At 40.0% G+C, this 17494-nt stretch overlaps 1 protein-coding gene and 1 non-coding gene across 2 annotated transcripts in view; one reads left to right on the forward strand and one right to left on the reverse strand.

The window, feature by feature from the left end:
- Positions 1-17494, reverse strand: part of Fbxw8 (F-box and WD repeat domain containing 8) — a 108590-nt gene that overhangs the window by 73175 nt on the left and 17921 nt on the right. Inside the window, exons 3-4 of the mRNA XM_026386028.2 lie at positions 6677-6841; positions 5134-5222 (exon numbers count right to left, since the gene is read on the reverse strand). Coding sequence (XP_026241813.1) covers positions 5134-5222; positions 6677-6841 — 254 coding nt within the window. The remainder of the gene's footprint in view (positions 1-5133; positions 5223-6676; positions 6842-17494) is intronic.
- LOC113180944 (U6 spliceosomal RNA) lies at positions 12652-12755 on the forward strand. The gene has a single exon (XR_003300549.1). It is a non-coding gene; the product is annotated as a U6 spliceosomal RNA (small nuclear RNA).

Raw genomic sequence — 17494 nt, forward strand, 5'->3', positions numbered from 1 at the left:
CTGGGGAAAAGGAGAACAGTCCAAGCATCACAATTAGAACAGGGATGTTGTCTATCACGCCCCCTTTTCTTCTATTATTTTTTCCTCAATGAAAAAAAAAAAAACAACATGTAATTTTATTTTGGTTTTGGTGTTGGGGATCAAACCCATGGCCCAACATATGCCAGGCAAATGCTCTACCACTGAGCTATACCTCCAGTCCCAACACATAATTTTTAAAACATTTATTCTAAGTGTTGTCACTACCCAAAACCAAAATATAATTTTTTAAAAAGGAGCAAAGACATATTTCCCAATCTCTTGTTATCAACCAACTTTCTAGATAACATCTCTTCCTCTAAAATACACAAAAAACACACATGAAACCTCATTAGCATTTCAGGGGGCCATCACATCACACAGGAAATGCAGACAGATGGGGTTTTGATAGAAAGTCAGGTGGCTTATTCTGTACTATTGAAAGACTTTATTTTTAAAAAGTATTTTTTAGTTTTGGATGGACACAATACCTAATTTATTTATCTTTACGTGGTGCTGAAGATTGTACCCAGTACCTCAAACGTGTTAGGTGAGCACCCTACCAGTAAGCCACTGCCCCAGCCCCTGACTCAAGACTTCTAAACACAAATTCTTCCTAAAGGAAGGTCACTGCTATGTCTCAACTGCTCAGCTACAGATGAAGGAACTTCTGCTAGTTCAGGCATTTTCTGGGATGCTGCTTAGGGTGGCAAAGTGACCAGATAAGACCGCAGAAAGGCAAGAGGAAGGGCTAGAGACAGAGTGCAGGCAGGCCAAAGGGAGCCCAGAGTGCAGGCTTGGCATGAGGAGTCTTCATTCTACATATTTGAGGTTCCCAGATTTCTAGGTGCCAGGACTGGCTTCAGGCCCCGAGGGTACAAAACTGCTGACTATATGGTCTCCACCTTTTCAAGATGGTGCAAACAACAAGATCCCACACTGGCAGAGGCTCAGCAGGGAAGTCTACTCATTCACCGACCAAAAGACCACCAATGACCTCAGAGGGCTCAGCGTTATTTCTGGCACTGACAGGAAGCAGGGAGGTCTATGCAGGAGTGAGCTTGAGGGACAGTTTGTGAACTTCAAACCACATGGTTAAACTGGAAAGAAATTGAGGGCTATGAAAGCATTTAAAAACAATTTTTTAACCTGGAAAATCATAAAAATCAATTTATCTAAACATAGTAATCCCATTTTTGGATTTTAGCCTACGAATGAATATAACCTGGAATGCAAGGACAATGGAAAAACTAACTCTTTAATCCTACACTCTTACACAGAATTCAAAGTTTCTACAATAACACGTGTCTTATAATTTTCAAATAAAGAATACTTATACATACACTGCTTTAAAATAAGAAAAAATATGCAAATCTCTGTATATAAAATATTCATAACATTATAGAAATATATGCCACATAAAGTCATTTGGTCAAGAGACCACATATACGATGTGATCCTAGTAGATTATATGGTCTACTGATGTCAGTTATCTTAGTTTGTATATGTCAGTTCTATAATATTTACCAACAAAACATTTCTCAAAACATATCCTCATTGTTAAACTATGTGAGACTGTATAATACAACATAGGAAATAACTTTAATGTCTACTATTAGGGGAACAAATGAGAAAATTAGGGTATAATTATTCATGGAATTTCGCAACCAAGCAAAGAAGGTAATGCAAAGTAACAACATGAAAAAAATCTCACCAGCTTAGTGAGGAGAAAAAGGGCAAAGATTTAATAATGCAGGCTATGATTATATTATTTTTAAAAAATGTATATAAAAACCAACTGAAAACCAAATGGCACACCCCAGAGATAACAACCGAATAAGTCATGCTACATGGTAGGACTTAAGTGGCTTTCTCTTTTCCACTCCATAATATTTTTACAAACGAACATGGTTTTAGCTCCACTATTATTTTTAAAGAGAAAAGAAAGATGCATACCACCAAAGAAAAACCAGAATGACACAATAATAGAACAGCTCGAGACTAGTAAACGAGGGCTGTGTGGAGGTCTCAGAGACACTCGGTGCACACATGCCCTGCTCTGCCTCTGACGACTCACACAGATGGGTGTTCTGGGACCAGACCAGAGGTTCCTTCCAGGTTTAAAATCATATAATTTTTTAAGTTGAAACAACTAAGAAATTAGAGAACAAACAAGAGAAAATGGGCATTCTCCAGTTATTCACTGTAATGGAGTATATAAGTGGTGGAGGAAGGGGTCATCTGTATATTAAATTTTTGTGCTTATTCCAATAAAATAGTACCCAAGCACTACAGAGCATGTCATGGAATATTACAGAGCACCCCTAGCTAAGATGCTCAGAAATTACTAGAAAGCAGATCCATGCTGTAAAGTTCAGTGTTATTTCTGAGTGAAACAGTAATTTAAAAAAATACTGAGACAACAAAGCAGCATGGTTAGCAGCTCTAGGTGCTACAGCTGAGCACATGTCCAGGTGCTGTGAGAGGAGCAGCTCTGGGTGCAGGGCAGCTGTTTATTAGGCTAGAGTGCTATGGAAACCTCTGGGAGGAGCACGGGCCTTAAACGACAGGGACTGGGTTTCTGCTCAGTGTGGTGAAATGTTCTGGAATTAAAACAGTGGCAGAAGCCGCACAATCTTGGGAGTTTACCAAAAATCACCCAATTTTCCACTTTGAAAAGGTGAATCTTACAGTATGTGAATTACCTCTCAGTTTAAAAACAAAGATGTGATCAGAGATGACTAACTAGAACAGCATGAAAAAACCCAAAGTGTACTTGAGGGGAGTAATGAGGAAAAAGGTAGACGGGAAACAAATGTCAATGAACTCTGCACATCAGGAAAAGATAACCACAGATTATTCTTAAGATAGGAAAGCAAAGTCTCTTGGACAAAAACTGCAAGGTCAAAAGCTTAAGAAATAATGTCTGCACATGGCTGAAAAAGCAAGCACAGGTTGGGGGGCACAGCCACATGACAGGTGCTCCACCATCTGTCAGTGAGTTCATGAGTGAATGACTAAGGTTCCACTGACTGGGTCAACTGTGAGTCCAACTGCAAGAAAAGTTAGCCTAGTCCTGTGCAACTTGACTCCAACCCTAGGACATTTACACAGAGAACTGAAAAGATGGAAAGAAAAAGAAATATTGCATATCTTTGCTCTCCACCAATTATGTGAGATATATTTAATAGGTTTAAATGCAAAAATGGTTTATAGTTATATAAAACAAAACTTCTGAACAGGTTCCACTTGGGTAAAAAAGAGAAAAAGGAAAGGCAGAAGGGAAATGAAAAGAACATAGGTAAGTACAAGAGAAAGCAAGGTGAGGTGGCATGTCTCTTTAAGAAGCTCCTTGGAGATGCATAACTGCAGAAGGCCTGGTGAATACAACATTGATTGGGAATGAGGTAACCACAAACACCATCGTCTCAAATGAAAAGGGATTCGAGAGCTGACCCAGAAAACAAGCATCGTAACCACCAGATAAAATTTTAATGATAAACACGAGATGCTCTACATACAAGCAAGATTGAAGGATCCCATGCTAAGCCATCAACACAAGGTTCTTAGAAAGAGGAGCCCTGAGGAGCCTCTCTGACCCACAGCTCAAGTTTCATCTTATCGATCCACAAAACTCTGCCATTGCTGGGCTTTATGCTGCCTAATCTGCAGCACTGAACAGACCTCCAGGGAGCTGGGAGGCAGGGAGGCAGGGAAAGGAGGACTGGCACCTGGCCTCAGAGACCATGACCAGATAACAAAGTTGTATAACTGGCTTTCGGGATGAAAGTCTCTCCTCTATTTCTAATCTCTTTTTAGGACTGTTCAGTCCAATCTCAGAATTCTGTCCTCAAGCATCTTCTTACACAGGCAGAGAGAGACTCTTTAAGTCAGAAGGATATAAATACATTATGCAGTAGCCATTGACTCTCGGACTTGGGGGATGGAAGCACCATGCATAACGTAAGCTCTGAGGTCCACATTTCAGCCATGAGGGGCAGAAGCCTCATGACCTACTGATAACTGGATGGAAGGAATTCCAGATTTTTGACCCATTAATCTTTCTAAAAATAACAGTGCTACAGTTCTCCCAATAATGACATTAACCTCTAAATTATAGCCAGTGAAACAGAAGCCAAAAAGAAGTGTCCCTCCTGGGTATAGCTTGTTTAAAACAAATAATTTTTCAGGAACATGGCATATCATAAAATATTTAAATAATCTATTTGGAATTTCAATTCAAATAGTGCTCTTCAAGGAATGCTATTTAAGGAAAGTTTTTTTAAGAAAAAGTCTAAGCCAAGGTTGGTTTTGGTTTCCTGTAGGTAGGACCTTCACTGAGGCAGCTCAGCCAAAGCCCATGGAGACGCAGAAGTTTAAGGGTTCGGATCTTCACATTTGAGCATACAATTTGAGATGGTAAAAGCATACAATCAAAAGTTTACAACTGCAGACTGTAGTTCAAGACACCTTCCTAATCCACAAAGAAAATTGATCTTCTTATAGTTCATTAAAGAAATACATAAATGCACCTCTGTAGTAAAACATGAAGAATTCATGAAAGTGGTTTTTGGAACAGAAGCCAAAGGAATTTACAGAAGCTAAAATTAAATTTCTCGGCCATGGAGACACATAAAAAACCTAGTTCCAGACAAGTTAAATAGCAAATACATACTATGTGGTGGGCAAGGAAGATTATGTGTGGCCGCAGCCCTTCCTCATAATAAATGCTTCAGAACAAGAGAATAAGAACAGGACCTGATTGTGCCAACACTTATTATTCTTGCTTGACTTTTTTATGTCTTCATAAAACACAAACTGTTTGCCTTAATGAAAATCTAACATAACATGCCACGAGAGTGATTTAAAAGCCAGGAAAGACATATTAAGACAAATGAATCACAAATCTGCTCCACACTATTTGCTTCTCTCTACTTACTACTGAGCTCTCAAATCCTAAAGAAGAGAGTCAGAGATTCTCCTCCCTACGCACAGCTGTCACTGGGGAAGGTACATGCTCTCACAGGAAGATAAGGTCACTGTGCTCAGAGGGCAGTTCTTGAAAAATGAAAGGCTCTAAGAAGAAGAGCAGTAAGTGAAAATTGCTTGGCTTACCCAGCAATGACAACACCGTCGTGAGAGTGCACATCACATAAAACCGCGTCAGGAATGTGTTCCAGCTCACTCACGGCACCTTTGCGATTCTGTGTGAGAAAAAGATGCAGTTTATACTATTTTTAGGGCAGCCAGGAGACAAGCACTTCACCTTCACCCACCTTCCACAGATATTTTTCTATGGCATGAATTGCATTCAAGTTACCTGGGCATTCAAAAGGACAAAGATGGCAACTAACATCACGTTTGAGTTACCACATACATCAAAGACACTGAACCAGAGGGCAAGGTCATGTGAGATGCTGGACCTGTCCTCAAGGAGATCACTGAATATAAAGGAAGTATGTGCACATAAATAGCCACAATCCACAGTAAGCCAACCACATTTGCTGGTAATCACAAGTATCTGAAGAAGTATATAAAGTATGTTTAGGGGTGGTGTCTTAATGTCCTAAGAAAAAATACCTGTACTAATTCTCCTTAGAATGGCAGGTCTAACAAGGAGCAATTCTGCCCCCATGTGACATCTGGCAATATCTGGAGACATTCTGAGTTATCACAACTTTGGGGGAGGATGAGAATACTATTGGTATTTAGTAAGTAAAAGCCAGGGATGCTGCTTGACATCCTGCAATGCATAAGGCAGCTCCCTACAAAAAGAGGCTGGCCCAATGTCCCTAGTGCCGGGGCTGAGCAACCCTGAATTAGAGAGACACTGCTCTGGCTAATGTTGCTAGAACTGCATGAGGTTGCCCTCATCAAGCATATCAGTCACTAATCAGGTTATGAGGTGACTAGGGAGAGACATACACATAGGCAATATGTCACCATCAGTAATGAGCAAAAGCCATTCATGTTAAAATCTATTAGGATTGACTTTATGGGAGAGAAGAATGTGGTTCTATCTCTTCTCTACTCATGAATATCCAGTTTCCTGGGCAGGAAAGAAATGCTGCTGCACACCACTGCCTTGTCATGCCTCTCACAGCTCTATGTAGCACGCTTCTCGACAGTTATCCATGGAAACACTTCTCTGTGCAAATTCTTAGCTGTGATCTAATATTTCTGTAGAGACTTTTAAGTGATAAATGCAAGGGCAGCAAGCCAGCGGGTTACATGAGGGAAGAGAAGACAGCTCTTAAGGATGTGCAATGATCTCCCTCTTACAGTTACTAAAATGGCATTTGCAGCTCCTCTTTTGTGTGCAGGTGGTGCTTCTGCGTTCTTGGACTCTCCAAGAAGGTGACAAAAGTGAGAGAGACCTATATCAAATATGACTCCAACAACCCTAACCAGCAGAGGGAAGTGACAGGCAGCCCAACCTCAGCTGTCCTTCCCTGGATAATAGGGGGATGCTCTCAGAATTTGTCACTGAAAACAGAGGCAGATCTTCCAAGGAGGGACAAAACAGGTCATCAATGGCGATCAGCACACCCCTCTGCCTCTACTTCTGGCAATTAACCTCAGGCTGCAACTGAAGGTTTGGACTCCCATGTCTTTGCAAGCTATTTTTCCACAGGTAAAGTTATTGGCCACTGCCTACCTTCCAGTTGGTTCTTAACATGTGTTCCTTGGCTCGGCACTCTTGGAAGATGAGCTTCCAGCACGAATAATCTGAGATGCTGCTCTCCGGAAGGTGCCCTTCCTGCTGGCACAGCCTGTACCAGAGCACCTCATCTTCAGCAATCACCTTCCACGTCTTGCTCACCTAAAGCAGCAGAAGTGACACAAATGTCAAAATCTGCAATTAGAAGGGCCCCTCACCATCCAAAAATCAATCAACACCTCTATTACTGCCCTGGGTTTATGGCAGTATAAAATGTCTCATTAACAAAACACTCCGAGGTGGAAAAAAATACAAGCAAATGTTTCCAGTTTTATCTTTCAAGATTTCAAAATTGTTGTACCACCATGTAATCTCACATTTTAGCCTGCTTGATTAAATTATTATCTAACAAATGAGACAGAAAAAATGCACAAGTACATAAAATGCAAAAAAAAATTATGAACTTTACCATGGTAATTAGCTACATAATCATACACAGCTCTTCAGAACAGAATTTCTACTTTTTACCAACAGCACTTGTATTTCCATCTTATATAATGGAAGACTGGCCTCTGAAATGAGAGGCTATAATAAAATAAATACCCATAAGTCAAATCTCTGGTCATATAAAAATCCAAAATTATGTTACAAATGAGAACTTAGATTTTAAATATATAGATTTTAAATATATGGTTGGGGTTGTGGCTCAGTGACAGAGCACTTGCATAGCATGTGTGAGGCACTGAGTTCAATCCTCAGCACCACATAAAAATAAATAAATAAAATAAAGGCATTGTGGCTATCTACAACTAGAATTTTAAAATATATGTATTACATATGTAAATATATATATTTAACACAAAACTCAAAGTTGTTAACCAGGCCTGCAAGATCTGGTAGACAGCAACTGATGTTATGTTTGGCCTGAATCTCAATCCCAACAGTATCCAGCGGAAAAAGCTGTTTTAGCTATGTTTTGTTTTCCAACTATAATTTAGGGGAATAATGGATTTACTTCATCACAGGATAATGTACAAAGCTGGCCAGATTGCAAAAAAATGGACTCTGCTGGCAAGAGGAGAGAGTGATTCAGAAGATCAATAGGATCCAGTTTATGGTACATGCTGGTAATGCAGGATCAAGCAGGTTGAAACTCATTTCTAATAAAGTGAGTGGTAACCAGCGGTTTGTAGGAATCTGTGCTCTTTAGCACTCCTTGGGGCTAATTCGTGAACCAGAGACAGCTGAGAAGAGAGAAGCATCAGAGAGTGAGAAAGAATGTGCATCATGCACAAGGCAGAGTCTCGTTGCTCAAGGGGGCCTTGGTGGATGAAGCACAAATAGAAAGCTAACTTTTGCATCTCTGAAAATCTGCTCCTCCATAACACCACAGAGAATGCTGCCCCAGTCACAACTGACTTTTTTCAGGACTCTAGATTTAATGAAAGGCTTGATACACTCTAAAGTGCATGTAATCATGAAAAATGGCTGCATATCAGTAAGATCTTCGACTTTCAACTTGTACTTAAGCAGCGAAGTGACACAAGGCAGCCCTGAAACAACAGCCTCACAACTATGATACTGTAAAAACCAGCAGCCCCGCAGCCACCAGAGGTGCCAAACAGGTTTAGATCTCCCTAAACTCCAATCCCCAAAGGATTTGGCTTGTCTGGCACCTGGCTGGAAAACTGTTCTTGAAACTAGTCTTTATCTGACCTCTATCCCATCTCCAGGGCATTTGTTTAAAGCAATAAGTGTTAAGTAAATTTAGCACTATAGATGCCAGAGGAGGCACTGCCAGTAGAGCTAACAAGAAGCTGACCAAGAAAGCTTAAATTTATAAAGACAGGAAAAACTGGGGGATGAGGTGTTCTCAGGGTTTGTCTTTGAAAGGTTCTCATATATTTATTCCTGGGAGTCTGGAATGTAGGTTCATGTGCAGTACTGTGCATGTGCCCAGAAAAAAAACGGATGGGGCCCTGATCTCTCAATTCTGGCTGACTTGCCCTGCACAGGCAGGAAGTGAAGGCTAAGGCAGAGTGGTAAACTGTTGGGATAGTGAGGGGGTGTCCCAACATACAAAGAACACCTGAGCACATTTAAGAAAATCTCTGTCCAGTCACTGGCTAACCAAGCAGAAACCTCAGTGGCCATAGAGGATAAAGAACAGAGACTAGGGAAGTCACTTAACAGCAGCAACCAAAAACAATAAATGGTAATAACAACAAATTCTTCAGAGGTAGGAAAATATGATTATCAGAGTTGCAACATTATTTTAAATGTTCAGTTTTTAACAACCATAACAACAAAAAAGTGCAAGACATTCAAAGAAACAGGAAAGTAGGACGTATGCACAGGGTAAAAAGCAGTCAGTAGAAAGTGTCCCTGAGGAGGTATAGACAATGAATTTATCAAACAGAGACTTTAAATCAGCTATTATAAACATGTTCAAAATACTAAAGGAAAGCACGTCTAAAGAAAAACACAAGTAGAAGTTCTAGTGTTGAAAAATACAGCAAAATTTGAAACAAAAAAAAAATCACTAGAGAGACTCAATAACAAATATGAACTGGTAGAAAAAAATCAGCGAATTTTTGGATTATCCAATCCAAGAAAGAATTATAAAAAAATGAAGAAGAAAATGCACAGAGCCCCCAGAGACCTATGGGACACCAGGTTCCAAGTATTTCAATGTATGCAAAATACAATGATAATGGAGCAGTTCTTGGTGTCTATTAGAATTAAGTAGGTATTAATCCAAACTAGATTGTTTTAAGATGTTCACTCAAAAACAATCCAGTGAAAGAAACAAGGGGATTAAAGTGCATAATAGAAAATATCTATTTAACACAAGAGAAGACCATAATGAAAGAATAGAGGAATAAAAAAGGACATATAGGAAGAAGCTAAAACTTACAAAGTAAAAGTCAGAAATCAAGAATGCAGTCTATCTCAGTCTAAAAATTTTTTGACTTTCCATCTCAAGCAAGCTATATAAAAAATAACCATTATTATATCTTATTCAACCAAAAGGAACACTGAATAATTTAACACTCTGATGGCACATTAAGTTCTGGTTTCCCTAATTACATATCTGCCGTACATGTGTGCATACAAGCTCCACATGTGATAAATAGTCACATCATGTAAGTCACTTTCTTATAGACACAGGCTGTGCACTTCACATGAAATCCACAGCTTCAAATGTGGCACAAATAAATGGCAAAGCTTCTGTCATTTTCCTGAAGTGTCACACTGTAATGCTGAAGGTGTCACACAGGCTCAAGCCTCACCCACCTTCAATGGTTTAGAAATGAAGAATTACGAGGGCGCTGGCAATCAACTGGGCACATCTCCCCACTGCAAGAAGGCCTCTCACAGCTTTTCTGAACAGCAGAGGTCCAGGCAGTCCTGGAATGCTGCCAGTGAAGAGCTGACCTTCCAAATCACTTGGGTCTCTCACAAGGCCATCTAACTATTAGAATGTGCTTCCTCCATTGTGATGAAAATGACTTCTACTCATGGCCCTGATTTTGCTCTTTGGATGAAGAAAGCTATTTAATCTTCCGACAGTCCCTCACGTAGATGAAGACAGTTATCACACGTCCCTCAGCCATTTCTTCACTGGTCTAAATATTATCCATTTCCTTCAACTATCTATGACTGATTTCCATACACATCACTATCTGAATGAACCCTAATAGCTGTGCATTTATAGAGTTCCTCTTCAAATAAGGTACTCAGAACCAAACAGTCCCCCATATATGGGTTGCCAAGTGCCACAAACAATATGATCTCATCAGACATTAAGGTTTTTTGGTTTTGTTTTTTTCAGTGCTAACTCAAGCATCACAAATGCCTGTCAGATACCCCACCACTGAGCTATTTTCCCAGCCCTTTTTGTTTTTTATTTTGAGACAGGGTCTCAAAATAAGGGCCACACTAAGTTGCTGAGGCTGGCTTTGAACTTGTAATCCTCCTGCCTCAGCCTTCCAAGCCACTGGGATTATAGGTATGCACCACTGCATCTGGCTACACCTAAATTCTTAACTTTCTAAACTTCTTATCTGTTTTAAGGGCTACCTCATTGCCTGTCCAATGCCCCTCAACATTTTAGCCCCCTCAGATCATCTCTGAATCCTAACTGTTTTCCACCGTACTAGCTAATTCTCCCATATATAAATTCCCTGCAAAATATGATACGTGGGCCTTTGTGTCTTAATTATTTAAAAAAAAAATTAACCAAGATGAGGCTGAGGCTGGACAGGGCCCTGTGGCAAACCACTGGAGTCCACCCCACTGCTGACATGGATCCATTAAGCAACTCACCCTGGGTAAGGCCACAGCATCAGTTACAAATCCACTTAACCACACCATCATCCCACACTCTTCCATCTTAGCCATAAGGGCTCAGGAAACAAATTCTCATCTGATCACAAGTGGTCAGACAATAAAGAATGGAATAATGACTCAATAACACTGGAGCCCCAGTTTTGACTAGACAGAACACTGTGGTTTTATTTTTGGCATATGTGATCCACAGCTGAGCCTACCCATGACACCCTGGTAGTGTCTGTCCATCTGTCTGTGCCAGAGTGAGTCTGAGCAGTAGGCATTCAAGAAGCACAGAAAGGGATGGACCAACATCAGCTGTGATAGAGCCAGACCACAATTCAAATAGTTTCAGAGCAGAGTACACCCCCTAACAGATCTCTGGAACTCAGGAGCAAATGAGCCATAAGATGAGGAGTAACCTATAGAAATCCTCCCAGGTTCTCCAAGGTAGAAAGTGCTAACCAAACACAGAGTAACTAACTCTGATCCTTGGGATACGTGAGCCCTTTTTGTAAAAATTATAAAACAAAATTTTTATAAAAATGTAACTACTGAACAAGACTCAGAATAGCAAAGAGGCCATAAAAATGTCATTATTACCTCATTAAATAGACCAGCACTACCCAAAGTGTGTTCAGCAGAACAATAGCTCCCCAGTGTGCTGATAAATTTCTTTTTTAAAATTTTTTTATAGTTGTAGATGGACAGAATAGCTTTATTTTATATGTTTATTTGTATGTGGTGCTGAGGATCAAACCCAATGCCTCATGCATGCTAGGCAAGTGCTCTACCACTGAGCCACAGCCCTAGCCACAACCCTGATAAGTTTCTTTAAAAAAGGGGGGGGGGCTGGGATTGTAGCTCAGTGGTTGAGTGCTTGCCTGGCATACGTGAGGCACTGGGTTCGATCCTCAGCACCACATAAAAAAATAAAATAAAGATATTATGTCCATCTACAACTAAAAAATTAAAAAATTATTTAAGAAAATAAAACTTAAAAAAAAAAAGTATTCCACAATCAAGTCAGTCTAGGGAACACTGGTTTAAACAATACTAAGCAGGATTCTTTGTTGCAGGACTTCTCAGAGCTTTTCACAGACTGCTTATCTCTAAGATGGGAATGTAAGAAGCTGCGTTTCCCAGACTTTTTTGGTTCCCGACTTCTTCCTCCAAGAAGTGTTTCAAAAGCCCAGTGCTTTGCAGACAAATTAGTCAAGATGTAAGTTGGGCACCAACTACATCTATGACATTAAGGTCAGCAACTCTCATCAGTACTTTACTTCAGTCTGCCATACTGACACCTACCTGCATGTGAGACCCAATCCACAGATGTACCCCAACTGAGGGCTGCTTCCCATTCTTGGGGAAACTATACATGGGAAAGTTTGGTTCCTGCTCATACAGTCAGTCTAGGTCAAAAGACTGAACCCAAATAGAGACCTTTAAATTCTGGAGTCCAAAATCTTTTTTTTTCCCCTTCTCTCAGATGGAGCTTCTAAATCACTATTTTAATAGCATGCAAACCCAGTGCTCAGTGACTACAAATTAGAAGATCCCAAGTACATTAAACATTCTGGATGGGTTGTCATAAGAACTAAACCAAACATATTTCAGCCACTTTAAAATGGAGAAAGTTTATGCTCACTTTGGCAACACATATACTAAAATTGGAATGATACAGAGGTTAGCATGGCCCTTGCACAAGGGTGACACACAAATTCGTGAAGGGTTCCATATTTTTAGCTCAAGAATTAAAATCAAGAATCAATAAATGGGATGGATTCAAACTAAAAAGTTTCTTCTCAGCAAAAGAACCTGTGAGGTGAAGAGAAAGCCTACATCTTGGGAGCAAATCTTTACCCCTCACACATCAGATAGAGCACTAATCTCTAGGGATATAAAGAACTCAAAAAGCTAAACACCAAAAAGTAAATAACCCAAGCAATAAATGGGCCAAGGATCTGAACAGACACTTCTCAGAAGATGATATACAGTTCACTCAATCAACAAATATATCATTGCTAGCAATCAGAGAAATTCAAATTAAAACCACTCTAAGATTTCATCTCACTCTAGTTGGAACGGCAGCTATTATGCATATAAACAACAATAAGTGTTGGTGAGGATGTGGGGAAAAAGGCACACTCATACACTGCTGGTGGAATTGCAAATTGGTGCAGCCAATATGGAAAGCAGTATGGAGATTGCTTAAAAAACTGGGAATGGAACCACCATTTGACCCAGCTTTCCCTCTCCTTGGTCTACACCCAAAGGACTGAAAAACAGCACACTACAGGGACACATCCCACATCAATGTTTATAGCAGCACAATTCACAATAGCTAAACTGTGGAACCAACCTCGATGCCCTTCAGTAGATGAATGGATAAAGAAAATGTGACATTTAGACACAATGGAATATTATTCATCAATAAAAGAAAATAAAATCATGGCATTTGCAGGTAAATGGATGGCGTTGGAGAAGACAATGTTAAGTGAAGTTAGCCAATCTCAAAAAACCAAATGCTGAATATTTTCTCTGATATAAGGAGGCTGATTCATAGTGGGGTAGGGAGGGGGAGCATGGGAGGAACAGACGAACTCTAGATAGGTCAGAGGGGTGGGAAGGGAAGGGAGGGGACATGGGGTTAGAAATGATAGTGGAATTGATGATCATCATTATCCAAAGTACATGTATGAAGAAAAAAAAATGGAGAAAGTTCTCAGTGGGACTTTCAGGAGCTGCAAACATCTCAAACCTTCTATCAGCTCCAAAGAAGATCCAAGTTGTTTTAAATAACAATCTGAAAACTGCAAAACAGGTTTACAAACTAAAAAACTGAGAATAAAAAGTTGACATTTTGGTGCATTATCCACATCACTAATGCCAGAACTCAGTTCTTAGTCTGCAAAAAATAATATTCAGGATCCTGGATAATACACACACACACACACACACACACACACACCCCTATCTGTTTGAGGGATTTACAAAAGGTAGAGGTGAGAATTACTTCCAAAAAGGGATCAGGATTGTACCCACAATTATGCATTAAAAATGAAAGTATGCCAGCAATTTCTTTAGCAAACTATAAATGGAAGGTGCTTTTTAACTTCTTTTAAAGGAGAAGAAAAATGACAGCCTTTAAGAATTTAATTCCGAAGAAAAAAAAATCAGCAAGGATCTAGTTAAATTTTCACAAGCAAAATTTAAAGGGGCTAACCAAAAGAAAATCTTTCTAATTGTTTTGATTTCTTGACTTATATTAAATGTAGCAAGTTTACAAGCCTGAATTTTCCAAAGGTCCAATGGTCTTTCTTTAATTCACCAGAATTGAAAGGCCCTGGCTCAGTGAAAGCCCCACTGAGTGAGCCTCAGCTGCAAGAACTTGCTAATAAAAGTGTCTCCAGCATTTTGTTTTATAGCACCACTGTGAATCACCACATTTGGGGTGGGGGATGGGGAGGAGTGAGCTGGTGGCTGGAAAATTAGCTGTGTTAGCTCTGCCTGGATTAAAGTTATCAACAAAGATTACAAAAGGGAAATGTCATTGTTCCATTCACACCTTCACATACCACATCTGCTTGGGGAGAACACACCATATCCATAGACATCCCTGAATACCCTCCTCTTCCCACATGCACTTCCTTCATGTTCTCTTGAGTTACCTACCTCAAATACTATTGACGTGCAAAGGGCTCGCAAGTTAACATCTCCAACCCAGAGCTCAACCCAGAACTCACCTTCAGCCTCACACCTGACTACTGGTCTTCCCCTCAAACCTGCTCATCACACGGTTTTCACCTTCTCAGCAAATTGCAAGCTCATCCTTCCAGTTCCTTAGTCCACACCTCAGAAGTCTTAGCTGACTTTTCTTTCTCTTCCTGCATTCAACCCATCGGCAATTCTGACTCTGTCCACTTCTGCTGGGGCAAGCCTGGCCCAGCCAACATTCTCTTCTCTGGATGATTTCAGGTCAGAGTGGTCTCTCTACTGCCATGCTTGTCCCCCAACAGCCTATTCCCCACACAGCAGCCAAAATGATCCCACTTAAAAAGAAAGTCAGGGGCTGGAGGTGTAGGTCAGTGGTTGAGTGCCTGCCAGTATGCACAAGGCCCTGGGTTCCATCCCCAGTACTACAAAACAAATAAAATAAATCAAAGTAAGCCTTTGTCACTCCTCTGCTCAAAACACTCAAAGCCTTCCCAGGCCACTCAGAATGAAGCTTCAAATTCTTTTAGTGGGCTAAAACGCCTTTTACATTCTGACCATCCTTCCTCTTATTCCCTCCCACTCTATTAGTTTCTTCCTCTTATTCCCTCCCACTCTATTAGTGCCACTCTATTAGTTTCTCATGGTTACTCTAACACACTACCAAACTTAGTGATGTAAAACAACAGAGATTTCCTCTCACAGTGCTGGAGGCCAGAAGTCTAAAATCAAGGTAGTAGTTGCATTCTTCCTGGAGGCTCCAGGGGAAATATATTTCTTACCTTTCGCAGCTTCTAGCTGCCATCTCTACTCCTTAGCTTGGACCCCTTATTCCATCTTCAAAGCCATAAGCAAGTTCTCTCTTCTCTGAGCCTTGTAATTACATTAAGCCCACCTGGATAATTCAAGATAATCCCCCATCTCATCTCAAGATCCTTAACTTAATCCCATTTGCAAAGGCCCTTTACCATGAAAGCATGTTCACAGGGTCCAGTGACTAGGACATGGACACATCTGGAAATCCATTATACAGTATACCACAACCCAGTCACTCTGACCTTCCTGCCATCCATCACATACCACAGACCCTGCTTCAAGTGAAACTCAACTGTATCTGCCTCAGGGCTTTTGCCAGAGTCCTGTACAATTTCCTCTGCTCTACCTTCCAGTCTCTGCTCAAAGGTCACCTTCTCTATGAAGTCTTCCCTGTCCTCTTAAAAGTGCAACATCACCTCTGCTGTCTTGGTCTACGACATAGCACATATCACATACTCTACTTTTGCTGCCAGGTTTGTCTTTTAGGGAGACATACTCTATATAATGAGGTGTTTACTGCATACAATGTAAGCCCTCTGAAAAGTAGGGGTTTTATCTGAGATGTTCACTGCGGAGCTTGCTGTCTAGAAAGGCACCTGGCACACAGCAAGTCCTCTGTAAATAATCAAATGAGATGTAAGAATAAGGCCAACTTTTAAAAAATTCAACTTTAAAAAAAACTGCTTTCATTTTCAAAGTTCATATAAACAGCTCAGTTCCTGACATGGGCTGCCCTCAACAGGCTCTGACTTTCTCACTCACAACCATTCTCTTGCTTTCTGCTTTTATTATCTTCTTCTTCAACTTTCTAATTATGGAAAATTTCAAACACACAAAAGTCAAGTGAACAGAGTAAAGAACTCCCAAGTAGCTCCTACTCAGTTTAATGACTGTCAATACTTGGCCATTCTTGTTTTCTCTAGGTCTAGATCTACTTTTTAGAGTTGTTTTGGCTTTTCCTGAACCCCTGATTTAAGAAGGCAACCACTGCAACCAGGTGAATTAAAAGTGCTTGGGTTGTGGACATACACGGGACCTTCTACATCTCTCCCTAAAAGATAAACCTGGCAGCAAAAGTAGAAGTTGAGAACTAAAAGGGAACCCTGCCAACAACACAGATCTGCAAAATCATTGCTGCCTGAGGATTAATGCAGCCTCACTTGGATATGGATTCCTGACTGTCAAAAACTTCACTAAAATTATAATGCTTTAGCTATAAAAGCACAGAATTTAGTTTTTCCTATGTGAACATCTAGTAAGATCATGAGATCACATTCCTTGAAACTAGAAATATCAATCTAATATATTGAGCCTTAGCTCTAGAATTATTTATTTTGCCATCACCTACTTCTTCCTCACCAATATTATCACAGTCTTTAGTTTTTCACCTCTGCATCTTCCTGCTTTTCCCTTTGTTGCTTTCTTTATTTCCATTTTCCAGCCTTTTACATGAAAAACAAGACATAGTTGCCAATGCAGCTAAATTTCTAAGTATTACACATGAGTAAATACATACAACGAAAAATATTATATCTTTTGAAAAACTGAAAACAAAAACAGACAAAACTATAGAGATGGAGAACCAATCAGTGGTTGACAGGGGTTAGTGGAGGGGACAGAAGGTTAAGGTCAGGGTAGCTATAGAAGGATAGCACAAGAAATCCATACAATTATATTGACTATGGTAGTAGTTCATGGATTTACACTTGTGATAAACTCACACTCAATTAAAATCACACCTAGGCACATGTAAAACTGCTGCAACTTGAATACACTTTGTGGATTGTCACAATGTCAACTTCCTGGTTTGATATCATTTTATAATTATGCAACATATTACTAATGGAAAAAACTAAGGGTACTATTATTTTGCAACATCTCATGAATTTATAATTATTTTTAAAGTTTTTAAAAATGCATATTGGTAAATACTTAAAAAACCAACCCTCCTCA

Source organism: Urocitellus parryii, chromosome 3 (assembly GCF_045843805.1).
Source record: "Urocitellus parryii isolate mUroPar1 chromosome 3, mUroPar1.hap1, whole genome shotgun sequence".
Taxonomy (NCBI): Eukaryota; Metazoa; Chordata; class Mammalia; order Rodentia; family Sciuridae; genus Urocitellus; species Urocitellus parryii.